This window comes from Bombyx mori, chromosome 1, assembly GCF_030269925.1.
Source record: "Bombyx mori chromosome 1, ASM3026992v2".
Lineage (NCBI taxonomy): Eukaryota > Metazoa > Arthropoda > Insecta > Lepidoptera > Bombycidae > Bombyx > Bombyx mori.
In genome coordinates this window covers 1900821-1916397 of record NC_085107.1, presented here as the reverse complement: position 1 = coordinate 1916397, position 15577 = coordinate 1900821, and the positions used below count along the sequence as shown (strand labels likewise).

Below are 15577 nucleotides of genomic sequence, written 5' to 3'. Positions count from 1 at the left end.
TTTGTCCAAATATCTCCTAATTATACTTTCAACGTTTCTTTGATATAGTAGACTTCTACAAAACTATGATAAATTCGCCATAATCCAACAAGCAATCTTGGTTCTAGCAAAAAAAATGTACTTTATCTACAAATTTCTTATTTTTCTTTTCAGTCAGACTTTCTAGATTTTTCGTGTTCTTTGAAATATCAAAAACCTTTAACTTATGTCTGTAGGTTCGAAAAATTAATTTAGGACTTATTTTATATTATTATTATTATTTTATATTAGTTTATAAATTTACCGTTTATTGATGAAAATTAACTTCAAGACGCAAGATGCACGAGAGATGTATCGTTTCATTAGGTAAATATACCATGTAAATGTACAAGAAATTCTGATAGATAGTATTCAACATTTGAGAATCAAAGGTTTCTTGCATTGTACGTTTGCCAATATCGTAAACATTCACACAGCCTAAATAAATGTATTTAATTATTTTCTAAATTATGATTTAAGATTATTTCATTACGATTTGGCCGTACGAATTATCTTTAGCTTAACTTATCCATTTGAACAAAACAGTAAGTAAATTCCATTTGGTATTGCAAGTACCAAAAAGTATTATAGGTTTGATTTCTTTTGCCTGTTTATTAAAGAAAACCATTGAAATCAAATGTGTCATTTTTGTCAACAAAGTAAACTGATAGGAGACTGGTTCTAAAGTTCAGTGTTTTATATTTATGGTTAATTTACACAGATGACTTGTTATAATTACTAAACCTTAGTGGTAAATCAATTTAACAGCTAAAGTATTCTGACCAATTCATAAATAATTTTTGTTAAAAAATGAGTAGCAAATTGTCGTTGCAAGAAGTGTACACTGCGTACAAGCGATGGGTGATCAGCAATCCGAGCGTGGTGACAGACGTCGAGACCGTTGCTACATGGACGTCGTATTTCGTGGCCGGTAAAATAAACAAATCCCCAATTATATCTGAAATGATATACTGCATGTCAAAGCTGTTATCATTGTATAATGATAGACTTATTCGAGACGCTTACGGTGCCGAAACTTCATCTTATGGACTTCGTGAACAGATTAAAATATGGCTCACTATCATTCACTATAGTGAAGTGTTTGTAGAACTCATTGCCAAAGACAGATGGGGACAACGAGGCAAGTGGACCGTTGCAACTTTATTGCAGCTCTTCAAAGCATCGTCCGGATTAATTCTTCTGTATCGATTCAAAGAACTTCCCATATCACACCCCCCTGTTGCTTTCTTACAAAGAAAGAAGTATACTGAAGGCCGAGATGTTGAAGAGCATGAGAATTCATTTTTTAAGCTTCGCAGGTCTGGCCGTGTTATGAGACGTGTTGATGGAGCACCTCCAATTGCTTTTCGAGATTGGACGCCAGTGAAAATAAAAGATGATAGACCTGTGCCTGGCATTGAGGTTAAGGACTTATTGTATGCTGAGTCATTACATGTTTTGAAGCCATTACTTCATCTTGCTGCAATGAGGTTCTTTGGAAATAAAGCCTGGAAGCAGTGGTTTGTGGCTCTCAGTATTGATATTGCCAGTCTCAAAGTATACAATAGGTATATGAAAGAGTTATCATATGAACAAAGGCTGGAAATAAGTCGAAGAAAATTAGGCTTAGTCCTATATTTATTACGCAGTCCTATGTACAATAAATATTCTAACACTGTAATAGAAAATGTTCTTAATTCTGCTTCAAAGAAAATACCTATGATGTCATTGATCTGTGGCCCAATAATCCAATACTTAAATCACTGGCAAGACATTTACTTCTATATGTGGGCATCATAAGTAAATAATTAATTAATTAATACAAATCAGTATGTTTCATCAATAAGATTTCAAACTAAAAGTCTACTATAGATTTGAAAATTATAATTTAATGGAAAAATTATGATTAATATTAAATCATTACAGAATGTTACTGTTATCTTTAAGGTATAAATCTAATCCAAATGGTCTGTAAAACTCAAACACAACAGTTTGTAATAATTATATACTACCTAATGTTTAATTTCACATGCAAATGGGAGTAAATATTCAAATGTTTGCTCTTCGCTGGGACAATTTTGTGTTATATATACATATATGCTTCATAAACTGTAAATAATACAGCTTATGTACATTTTTTCTTATTGTTCTTTAAAAAAGAATTTGGACAGAAAGTATTTATGATCAATAGTGGTTCTTGTAATTTTGCTGGCAATCTGATCCACAAAGAGACAAAAAAAAATTGGTAATACATTATCAGAAAACTTAAATGTGATATTTTGCAAATATCTTTATTGTCAAACGAGCATCTCTAGAACAGTTTTGTTTTTTATTAAGAGATATCAAGGTGGAAGATTAAAATCATTCCTTAGTATTTTGTAGACTGTATGTGTAACTGACATTAACTATTAATATTACCTTCAAAATGATTTCAATATTTGAGACAATGGTAGTGTGTTTCATATAGGTGTTGGATACTGTATTATTTTTATCTACTTTTTATATCTATGAATAGATTTAATTATTCATTGACCGGAACATTTGAGTTTGTGAATGGATAAATATAATGATGGCAAAAACCAATCTAACTGATGTGGTCTAGAAAGAAAAAAACAATAATATTTTTTCAATATAAGTGAATCCATAATGTCGAATTCTTTACAGAAACTGAAATAATAAAACAATCTTGTAGTAGTAGTAAATTTAATTAAACAGATATGAAGAGAATACAAGCACATTGTAATATGTCAAGACATAAGAATGATTCAGATTTTAATCTAAATATGTGGGTAATAAGAAACTTTATCTGTTTGTAAAATCTGTGTCTATTAATGGAACATTTTGCATTATGAATTGATATGTCAATAATCGAGTAAGAGAACAAGGCTATGATGTCCCAAGCAATGAATTGAGATATGAACTAAAATATCGCAGCACAGATCTCTGTCTAATAAATGACATTGCAGGACAAAGACAGTCAACGAGCTGCATCTAAAGAATCGTGATTCTTAGGTACTTATGAAGCTATGAAGGAATGATCGAGGCAGAGTGTCAACCATAAACAAAGTAGATTTCAGTTGTACAGTTCGTTTATTGATTTACTTTTTGTCAAGCCGACACGTTGTCACCTCTCGCACTACATACCTCTGGAAACGTCTGATAAGTGGCCCACACACTAGTCTGGTTACTGTAGTCTGTAGACCCGGAAATGTGTATACCGCTACTCCCTTCGAGACATTTGGATGCGCAGGCGCAGAAATAAGTAGGACGGCGAAATCAACCCGGGCGAGCTCGCAAGACGCCTTACCATCAGTGTGCTTAGTGTGAGTTTTTTAACGTCCTCGATAGCGTAAAAGTTACCTGAAATTTGTATGCAGCCGGAACAGTGCCCCCTAGCGGCAAACATAGGCAAACGTTCCAACTCCCTACAAATTTGACTTTTACGCTATCGTGAACGTTAAAAAAACTCGCACTAAGCACATAGTAAAACTGAACTATATCGTATATTGCAATGTGCGTATTCGTAATAAGGCACAATTTGGCCATACCTACTGTCGTAGACTAAAGATGTGTTGCTTTTAATGACCCTCATGGTATACATATAGGTGGTCTTGTTGAATAACTTATTTGTTGCGTATGCTGGTACTTGGGTTTGCGTATTTGTATATTTGCTTTGATGCCTAAAACAGAGATGAGCTGAGAAGCAGTAGTTAATGTTTAATGGTAAATAATGCAAATAACAGTCCTTTTTGGTTAACTGTAGATAATAATTGCAACTGCAAGAGCTTTGGAAGGCCTTTTGCCTTTTAAATTTGTGTGGACGAAGCGTTTGTGAATACAACAAATATCTGACCTTGTACCTACTGGCAGATGCTACGCCAAGTGAAGTGCCACCATTGTACATTTATTTCCATGAATCTTATATATTTTTTACTGTATTGCAAAACAATGACTCAATAAATGGAATTATGTGTAATATAAAGTGGTCTTTATTAATTTATATGTCTTCTTATATATAAGACGTCCTATCACCAGTAATTACGCTATTAAAATGTTCGCGTGTTTAATTTTAATATTTTTTATTCCTTCACCGTGTACTTAAGTCATTCGTGAAAATTTGTTACGTACGTATTTTATTTCTTTAGAAAAATTACTAACTGCCTGCGGGATTCGAACACCGACATAGTCGCATGGCTTGATACGAATGTACCGAGCGTCTTATCTTATAGGTCACGATGACATTAAAAACTAAACGAGCTTGCGTTGCCCGTTGCTAAATGCCGTCACGCACGCTGCCTTCGAAATCTGTCTTTTTTTTTATTGCTTAGATGGGTGGACGAGCTCACAGCCCACCTGGTGTGAAGTGGTTACTGGAGCCCATAGACATCTACGACGTATTGCGCCACCCACCTTGAGATATAAGTTCTAAGGTCTCAGGTACAGTACAACGGCTGCCCCACCCTTCAAACCGAAACGCATTACTGTTTCACGGCAGAAACAGGCGGGGTGGTGGTGCCTACCCGCTCGGACTGACAAAAGGTTCTACCACCAGTAACTGTGGTTGTCCTATAGTTCAAACCGCAACAAGATTGCTTCGCGGTTAGAATTAGGCGGGACTATGGTATCTACCAGGGCAGGCTTACAGGTACGCTCTGTACTTCCAAGTTCCAGTAATTAATAAATTTCGTAAGTTGTTCTCGAACAAGTATTAGATCATCAGTCATCTCGTCTATCAGGTCAGGAATACTTTTCATTACTACGACATAGAATGAACGCATAATATGCCTCTTTTATATTCATATAATAATTCGAAGAACTTTATAATGCAGACGGTTAACTTATCTGCCTTCGAATAATAAAAAAGGGAAAAAAATTAAGACCAATGTATTTTTTAGTGATATTTTAATTTTAAAATTACAGTTTTGACACTTATACCTTCACTTGGTAAATAGAAGACGCTCAGTTGGCGACGAGCATCAAGAGATACTAAAAAAAATTTTAATATCGATATTACATATAAGTAGTTTAAACACTAGATATTAACATAAAAACGATTTACGTTTAATACGAGATTAAATAATGTAGTTCCCAGATTTAGGAAGAAAAACAAAACCTATGTACAATGAGTACTATTATTACAAGAGCTCATCATCTCTTAAAAAAGCCAAAATTTAATGTAATACTTACTTCTTAATATTATGAAAATTTCGTATACATAAAAATACATGAAATTTTTTGTAGTATATTTGGTAATCTGCCATTCGTTTTTAAAATAATGGCAAAAATGTGGCGTGCAGTTGTTGGCCCAGTAATATTAATTCGTTGTATTTCAATTTCAATAACTGCGTCAAGCACATTATGTTCAACGACAAATTCATTCAAATATTAAAGAACCCTTAAAAAACTAATGAGACATTTTTGCATTAACAAAATGTTCCGTCTTAAGCAAATAATAAACTAGACTAAATTAAAAAGTGTGTAAATATAAATGAAATGTACATGAAAATTTAGTACAACTTTCCATGGAATTATAGAACTTATTAATCATATTATGTACTGATGTATGTATATGAAAGAGCTGCTACATGCACACATTACATAAACGCGAGTTTGTTATTTAGGTCAATTAAATAAAGTGTAATGAATATGTAGTCTGAATTACGGAACGTCACTGGTTACACTTCCCACTGTGTTAAAATGCAAAAATTTTACAAAAAAACATTACATGTGGAAAATTAACAATTTAACACCTACTACAGCATCTTGCATGCAATGAGTTCTCATGTTATCTAACTATTAACGTTTAATTGTCGAAATGTATTTTAAACTCGACGAAATTTGGTAAGATTTGCAAATTTAAAGACTAAGTAGGATACGATATACTTTATTAAGTAAATGTAATACTTTTTAAGCGTTCTCCGTAAAATGTTAATTAAATTCCAATAATTATCTCGGAACGATATTATTACGTAAACCCAGAAAATATTTTGTTACAAATAAATTGTCGACGCGTACTGCCATCATACCGTAAAATACATAAATACAGAATATAAATATTGACAATAGTTAGATTATAAATATAAAATGACATGGCAATATTTTCATTGTATACATACACGGTAATGATAAAAAGCTTACTCATGTTTTTACGAAATCTACGTATTATACCAGATAAATTGTTAACACTACAATATACGGAAACACGTACTATTGTGTAATATGATCCAGGTATCTAGAACTACCCGCGTTTTTAAGTAAAACGATGTACTTTTCTAAAAAATAATATCAACATCGTTCTAGCTTATGTTCAAGTGTTAGAAGGGAAATAGCATATATTATATTATTTATTAAACGATGTGTTGCTGCAATTACGAGCTCACATCGTGGTCTATAGCCGTCCGAGGAAAATGAAATGAATGCCCGAAGCGTGGTTCGTAAAAAAGAATGCCTTGCCTACTTGCCTTATCTGTGTGGCACGATTCAATGTTCTTTGTTCTCTTCGAATTTAAACCTGAAATATTAATAATTCGACTTCAATTTCTTCGTTTTCAAGTGAATCCTTTTTATTTCTCATTATGTTGCAGCAATCAATTTTAACGGTGCGTCGAGAATTCAAAAGTCGTTCACGACATATTATTCAATATATTTAGGTTACCGTTAAAAACAATTGGTGCACTATTAACGTGTTTTTATTTATTGTTTTATTTATTGATTTAAAAACTTTCGTGATAGTCTCGTTTTTAAAGAATACTTTTTTCATATGAAGGTCGTGTTTTATTTCGTTTTCAAAATCGTTTATCGCGAGTTTTGTTCCAATTTTTATTAACCGAACATATAAATATTGTCATAAACTTATGTATGTACCAATAGTAGATAATATAGCAATTGAACTAAAAACTAACGCTTTTGAGATTTGACGATATTAGAGGACTTCTTTAGTAACATATTTAAAAGGTTTTTTTTTATTGCTTAGATGGGTGGACGAGCCACCTGGTGTTAAGTGGTTACTGGAGCCCATAGACATCTACAACGTAAATGCGCCACCCACCTTCAGATATAAGTTGTATAGTCTCAGTATAGTTACAACAACTGCCCCACCCTTCAAACCGAAACGCATTACTGCTTCACGGCAGAAATAGGCGCGGTGGTGGTACCTACCCGTGCGGACTCACATGAGGTCCTACCACCAGTAAAGGGTATGAAAAAATTAGGAGAACATAATTTTTTTTTCCATCCGTTCTGAGCCCTCAGGGGTAAAGTTATCATTACCCTATCTGTGTCTGTCGCGAATCAGTCATGAGTTCCAATTCGAAGGTCGTGTATAAGCGACCGTTTTACAATAAAATTACAACTTCGACCTCATGTGAACAGTGAGCTCGTTAATTCAGATATGCAATTTAAAGACGAAAATCTCATATGGCTATGTCAACAAAATTCAATTCATAAAACAGAAAGAAGATTCGAGAAATGATAGTCAACTGTAATGAAAACCAAAATGGCTCCGCTTTAACAATCTACCTACACAACGTGACGTTACGAATATATTCAAGTATTAATTTTGTTGATTTTTTTTTACTGTATACACTAACACAATTTAGGATATACGACGAGAATAATTAGAAATAAAAACAACTTGTATTGATTTATCAATTAATATGATATGTTATTTGATTTTAGTTATTTAAATAAACTTTACTTAGTACCATTGATCGAGTTTCACTTCATACCACAAGAGACATCAAAAGTTTTCGGAGAAACAGTTAACCTTATTAACAGTTGCACAGGTTTCATTTTCGTATAAAATTAAACAGTTATAGTTTAAAAGAGACCGCTTCAATAGGGACGTATTGACATACGCAAGTAGTATATGACATCGTCAATCCGTTAGGACTCTGCGCCTGATATGAACAATTGGAATGACGTCAGTTGAAACAAAGTAAGGCCAATGCAATTTAAAATAATTTAGACTCAAGCTATCTATTGGGCAACAAATCATCAGTTCATTCATTAAAAGTCTACTGAAAGCAGACGTTTTGTTTTCAAGTGTTTCCCGTGTTAATAGAATTATTATATCAGGTATTTGAGACAGCGTTTTGCTTAGATTTCCTGCCAGGCTTTTGCCACAAATTATTTATTTATTTATTTTGTTTGGACTGCTTACCTATCAAATTCGATATGATTTTTTATATTTCACAGGCCTGATACAATGAAAAAAAAAGTCAACAAAACTAAGATTAAGTTATTAATTACTTCGTCGACTTAAGCGGCATTGTTGAGTTTCACTTTAAGAGCCTCTTGAAATAAAGTTATAGTTGTGGTTCTTTAAGTACGTTAGTTATTTTTATCTTTTAGGGACTGGATAGACAGTTATCCGACACTTTCACCCTTGGATCTTCTCGTATGTATTCTTTCAATATCAGACTTCTCGTTTCTATTTTAAACACAATAACCTTTGAATCATGGTTAATAATGACATGATCGAAATAAAAAGAATTGACTAATCGCTATTTTTATAGAGAGAACAAAGACCGGAAAATATCGAGATCTTAACAAGGATACATAATAAGAGTACAACCCGCAAGTACATGATTAAATTACCATAAACACTGAAGGTTTGGAAAGAATATGCGTTTATAAATACATTTAACTCAATCTTTAAGAATAGAAATAAAAACTTCTCATATTCCAACATGAAGCAAATAGAAGAGCATTATAATGTTTAAAAAACATCAAAGAATTTAAATCGACTTAATAAATAAATAAAAAACTACCATAAAACGAAGAACATTAATAACTAAGATGTAAGTTTCCTAATATTTTTTGATAAGCTGAACATTTCGTTGCTAAAATTCGTTCTACGAGCAAAGATGCTGGTATGATAATACTAATGTAAGCTAAATGGCTGGAACGTAACAGAACACAAGTTCAGACCGCGTTTCCTATGTTCATTTTATTGTGAATTTGTCAACTAATACCGGACTATAATTTTTTTAACAGTCACGAACTTTCATTTCATTTCACTTTTTTTCCAATATCCCAAACTGTCGCACCACACTTAAGTATGGCCAGAGACAAAAAGTATCAATCACAATTAATTCCAGTCTCCAGAGGTCGAAAGAGTTCTTATCCAGAAAAGAAAAGGTTCGATCAACCCTTTTACAGACCTATCGTGTTAAATTATTTCCTTCTAAAAATACGGTTTCCAGAATCGTCTTTCAGCTGGCGATTTCGTGTGCCTCATCGTTGGGCTCAGGCTTCTGAGAGTGATTGCGCTTTGTCTGTGGGCTGTGTCTAAAAAGGTCTCCATTTGAAGTCGCAATATCGAATAGTCTAATATAAACGGGCCCTTGTATGTAGTTATCATCTGCGATGTAGTTTTTTTATGATTACTGGTGCCCCTGAAGCCCTTCCAGTTTCACCACGACATGTGGGCGAGCATAGGCGCAGCCAGGAGGGGTGGGATTAGCTAACAGCCCCCCGAGCGCCTCCGAAGGAGATTTAACAACTCGAGGGCAGCTGCTTCGCGAATGAATCTATTACCAGATAGGAAACGCGACCCGCTGAGAAGATCCGGCAAGACACTCAGCGGGCTGATGCATGGGTTAGGTTGCACGTCGACCTCTTTGTCGAGTTCGACGAGTACGGTTACCGGGGTTCCTCAGCCTGCTCCTAGTGTTAGAGCTGAAGGCGTCTAATGCAAGGGTTATTGGATCTGATGGATCCGTAAGGACGTGTAGCAATGTAGTCTTCCAGTTGATCGCTAATCTCAGTATATTAATACTAGTACAGAACGAGAAAATCACCAACTTTTGTTAAAAGCGAAGAACGCAGAGTCCGTTAATGGTTGAATTAAATGTGTTCCATTATTTTGAGTTTGCAATAGCTACATACTCAGGATTTTGGAATAACAAAATGTATGAGGTATGTTATAAACTTATAAATTAATAATATACAGTAACATATTTTTTACGACTTTTAATTTGAAATTAAAATATATTTAAGATATCTCCGTATTATTTAAAGACATATCGGCGTCGTGTGACGACCATAAGATCATTAAAAATTAAACTAAACATGTTTTTCTCAGAAATATTTTATTTAACTATCATAAATAAGTTATTGTGTATTACGGTAAGTTGTAAGTAATATTGTGAGGGCGGTCGCTTGCAAGAGTTAGCGCGATATAACTCGCCCGTTATTTTTGACTTGCCGAATTTTTTATATACCCAGCTCCAAGACGCTAATATATCGTTTATACAGACAGTCGGTACATTTGTTTGTTAATATGTACAATGTAAGTAGTTTTTGTCAGATTTTTCTATTTTGTGACAAAAGCGAATACTTTTCAAATCGTTGTTTTTGTAAGCCACAAAATGGGAAGCTTGTCGATTTTGACACGAATGTAAAAATATCACTTCCAATTTGTTCAAGAAAAGCAATGAACGATACTTTTCTCAATAATTGTTTTACAGCTACAATTGTAAATTATTTTGCTAAAATAAGGGGTAAATTAAAGAACATTATTAATATATAATACGATTTTAGTATGATCGTCCTTGATAAAATAATATGGCATTGTCATGTGAAGTATACAATTACAATGCTTTATACCGATTTAAACACCGGAAGTAGGCCCAGATTTTATAGCAAAGGATTGCCATATACATATGTACCTATGTATAAGTGGGATATCGGTACTTTTTGGTTAATTCACACTGGCACACTAGTTTTATTTTAAAAGAAGAAAATATAAATGACAGATATAAAATGGGCATAACGATGTTACGAATGTGTAAGTATGTAGTATTTTTTTGAAAGAATAAAAGATTTTGTTGTTAAACTAAATATCCACTAAATTTCGCCATACCATCCCACATGTAATGCATGTAAGTCGGCCTTTTATAAGTGAGTTAGTAAAAAATATAATAATTATTAAACTTAATAATGAAATACAGTAATAATTCATTTAATTATTACTAAATGCATATTTTTTTTAAATATACAGAGATTTCGTTGAAACGATCTTCATTGGTGTTTTTACAGTCTTAGACGATTTCGTTTTAAAATATATTTATTGAGTTTAATAGAATAGTACTCAATTCAATCTGTTTTATGAGAGTAAATAAGAAAAACAGAACAAAGATAGAGAAAGATAACGAATATGTTAGAAGGTAATAGTTATTATTAAGATTTATTAATCCACTCAAAAATATTTTGAGAGATTGTTTGTATAAATTATCATAATTACGCGACGGACTGTCGTTATCCGCTTTCGATAATGTCGGTCTACCGATATTTTATTAAATCGACAGAGCGCTTAAATTTTAATGGACATCATTAAATGTAATGAGTTTTTGAATCAGAATTAACTAAAAATGTTTAATTCATTTTATGCTTTAGCTGGTAATGCAACTAAACATTGCAGTTAAATTATAAAAATCAGTCGAATGAGAGGTTCGAAAGTGGTAATGCATCTCTTTCTAATAGGTTGCCCACGAATCGTTCGTACTTTCTAACAATTATATTATTTATTAACTACTGCTACTGTAATATTATTGTCTTTTTAGTTTTATCTAGTTTAATTATATTATTTGTTTATGTTTTTTTTTTTTTTTAATATTGTTAGATTTTTACACTGTGCCCGAAACTTGAGGCGTGTTTGATAATTATTTATGTTTCCTTTTATGTTCAGGTTTCACGAGGTTAATGCGTTAGTTATTAATTAGTCATATAATTCTATACCAAAAAAAAAATTAATAAGTTTCTTTTTTACACTGAAACCTTTTTTGTAACTAAATAATTTGGTATATAACTATATTTACTATTATATTGTATATCTTTGTTCAGATCGGAAAAATCTGTTGAATATAGTTAATTTAAGATAGTTTCGCTTAATTTCGATTTTTATTTGTATATATTTTTGTGAATCAACTAGAATATAAATTGGTCACAGTATATTATCGATAGTGATCCAGACAGCGCCATGAGTTATGGTCACCCTACTATAAAATTATTCAACGAAAACAGCTATCCTGTAAAGAGATAAGTCGTAATCAGGTTAAAGCAGTAAATATCTAACATTTTAAATTTGAGAATAACATTTATGAAACGCTATCATCATCAACGGCTTCAAACGTTGATGCCAAAAACAGCTATCCACTTTGATTTTATCTTTATGAAAAACATTATGATTTCCTGGATTTTCGTTAATTAAAAAAATAAATAAATAATAAAACCTACATTCTTTGACGATACTAGGTTTAATTTAAAAAAAGAAAAATATGTATTTTTGTAAAACGTATTAAAAAATTTCGATTAAAAAAAACTCAAAGAATATTTTACTTAGGATTTACTAGGGAAGGCAACTTGTTAGATAAGAACACAATACTGCTTCGGGACTTCTCACCTGACCCGATTTTCTAACTGCACATGTAATATACAGTAAAGCTTTAACATTACCACTGAGGGTATAAATTCGAATGGTCAATGAAAATGCGCAATCCGGTACTACTATAAATCCGTGATTTCATGTCGGATATAGTTATTGTCAAAGTTTTTTTTACAAACAATAAAGTTAATTTAAAATATAACCTATAACTAAAGTCGAATATTAAATCGTTTCTAGGCATTCACAGAACCATTCCACTATGCTACCAATCAGCAGCGAACTGTGTTATAAAAAAATTCTTCAAAATTCAAAATTCTTCATTCAAAGTTTGGGTTAAACTAAACGATATAAATTACGTTAGCTGATTTAGTAAAATTTGCTTCATGAGTAATTCCAAAAATGTTTTATAGTATATTATGTTACATGCTTTATTTTTTTTTCCATTTAACCAAATGATACAAATAATTATTTCAATGTTGTTTTGTGATGCATTTGTGTTTGTTTCCACGCTTATTTGTTTTTTAAATTAGCAATTTATTTATCAGCCGCAATTAATTAGTTCAGTGAAACGTAATTTAAACGGCCCAAATGGATAGAGAAATAGTCATTAAGGCGCCCTAGTTTAAAATTTCTCTAAAACGAAGAAAACACATTTTCTTGGTTACGCTATTTCTCTAATATATAAGTTAATTAAAGCCGTGGAAGTTTTCATACTGACTTCGTCTTGGTGTTTTTTAAAGGACCACGTTACATTCGGAACTGTCAAGTGACGTCACGGGGTTGTATTTATACTGGAATAACTTTTTTTAGTGATCAATGTTTGTTTTAACTATTTTTTGTTTTACGTTTTCTATTTGCCTTCTCTTAGTTTTGTCGAATGAGATACAAATATATTGTATTACCGTAACAAAGAGTAAATTTCAAGCTTTTGATTTTAAAGTATATAAACTGTAGAGTTATGAATTATCGTAATGCTGACAAGTTTCTTTTTTATTTAATAAGAATAATATACGACCAAATGAGTTGATAAAAAATATATATAAATTAAAATTAATAAAATACGATAACTCGTTAAAAAAAGAAGGAATCACAGCTCTAGCTTTATACCGAAACGGCGTGATTATTTCATTTATAAAAGTATCAAAATGGTCACCTCGCTACTATGGCGGCCGTGTGTTGCCAACAAAACGACATTAACTCTGCGTTTCGTTTTTATACTTAAATATTTAACAATTTGTTGTTGTTTTGACATTCGAAGGAGTAACGCAAGGCAGACAGAGTCCTCGTATTTCGTCACAACACAGTGTTCTCGATTGATTGCCGACGAACAAATTGAAAAGTAAAGATAACCATTTCGTAAAGGATTGACCGGGAGCCTTCGCGTATAAGTTAGCGGTTTAGATTAAAGGGTTTCAGTGATTGAACCTAGAGTAGCATCCCACCGCATCGTGCGAGTTATACAAAAACCGATGCTCCTACTTCGGTGCAATCACTGTTGCCAATTACTATTCGATGAAGGACATATCTTCTATATGACGTTCAATTCCATGCTCCTTCGTTTATCAAACACATATTTCCCCTAGAAAATAATTTTTGGTTCTTTTTTTTCCTATATTTAGGGAAAAACGTTTGAGCTGGCATCTCTAACTTATTTATGTGATAGTCAACGTCGAATTTCGCGCTATTATGCTTTGCTATACGCGAACGCTCCGGCGCGTATTTTCCTCCAGGTGTATCGAGTTTGTTTTATGTAATTGCATTAGTGTTTGATTAGTGTTTGACGTATGAATAAATGACAATGCCGGCGAGGATGAAGCCGAAGGTGATCGTGAGGGGTTTGTAGAGAGACCTCTTGAGGTTGTGCCATCGTTCGGCGTCGCGGGCCCGTCGCTTCATCAGAGAGACGCGCTCGGACAGCTCGCGGATGCGACGACGGCGCAGTGTCTCCGTCTTGGCGCCGCTGCTGCTGGAAACAACAAGCATCGCCTTTACGTCTCATCACCAGCGGTGGATTTACACTAGGGGCCGTCGGGGCAAGTACCCATGGCGGCAAAATTTTGAAATTGAAAAACATTTATAACTGATAGAAAAAAAAAAAAAAAAATTATGTTTCTGAAATATATAATAAAGTTTCTGCAATAAACTGGTTATTTTAATTTTTTGAAATAAAATACATATACCGATGCTTGAAAGGCAAACGTGACTAAGCGACAATAACTGCTTTATACATAAATGATAGGCAATAACCATATTCGATGCGCAAAAAAAATATATTTCTAGGTCTATTAAAATAATTTCAATCCTGCAGCTAGATTCGTTAAAATAGAATTTTTTCAGGTATTTCTCAGGTATATTTTAAATTAATTTCAACTTTAAATTAGTCTACAGTAAAGTTCACGCATTGTCGCTTAGTCACGATTGCCTTTCAAGCGTCGATATAAACTACAAGTTTAAATAAAATTGTTAGGGGGTTTTGGGGCGGATTTTTTTGCCGGTGCCCAGGAGCGGCATTAAGTTTAAATGCGGCCCTGCTCATCACGATAGCCTTTGTCAAAACCACAGATAATAAATATAATAGTAATTTGTGCATAAATAAGAATACACAAGTCTTCGAGGGAAATTCCGTCAATGTATTGGCAATACTGGTTTTCACGGACCGTGGTGTCAACTTGCCAAGTAAGCCGATCGAAACTTAGGAGGGCAAACAATTTACGATTCAAATATTGGCCAGTTACCAGAAGCCGTATTGAACAATGGTTAGACGTGGTGGGCGTTTGGATTGGGTTGTTACTTCTCGAACAAGAACGCATGGGTGCTTCGTAGTACAAATGAGCAGGACTTTGGTATTTCTTAGTGTTGTTTCAGTACCAATTTACCTTTGGTTTATTGTGTATTTTTTTGCATTCTCCAAGTTTTATTTTGATTCCTTCGTGAATATGTATCTCGGCTAGAAATTTTTTGATTGTTTTGAAATAGTTAGATCCTGTCTATTAGGTAATCTTCCTCGGAAACTATGTTTATGTTTTTTTTTTTTTTCACAAAAACGAAGACATAGTACAGAGTAATAGAAAAATTATGTACAAAGGCACTGCTTATTTCTTTAAGAAATCTCTTCCAGCAGACCTGCGAGAGGATTATGAGAATAATAATTAAAAGCGATGATTGTGTCGT

At 33.0% G+C, this 15577-nt stretch overlaps 2 protein-coding genes across 5 annotated transcripts in view; one reads left to right on the top strand and one right to left on the bottom strand.

Annotated features, from left to right (window-relative positions):
* The first annotated feature begins 633 nt into the window (after nucleotides 1–633).
* On the top strand, nucleotides 634–4000 carry LOC105842517 (peroxisomal membrane protein PEX16). The gene has a single exon (XM_012696074.4). It carries the CDS (start codon nucleotides 829–831, stop codon nucleotides 1816–1818), a length of 990 nt encoding a protein of 329 aa, XP_012551528.3. The 5' UTR covers nucleotides 634–828; the 3' UTR covers nucleotides 1819–4000.
* A 903-nt stretch (nucleotides 4001–4903) lies between these two features.
* Nucleotides 4904–15577, bottom strand: part of Bmptp-Z (protein tyrosine phosphatase) — a 63240-nt gene continuing 52566 nt past the window's right edge. The window contains exons 8-9 of one of the 4 annotated variants that reach the window (XM_012695959.4): nucleotides 14256–14372; nucleotides 4904–6529 (exon numbers count right to left, since the gene is read on the bottom strand). In XM_012695959.4, coding sequence (XP_012551413.3) covers nucleotides 6499–6529; nucleotides 14256–14372 — 148 coding nt within the window. In that variant the 3' untranslated portion in view covers nucleotides 4904–6498. 4 annotated transcript variants of the gene reach the window in all.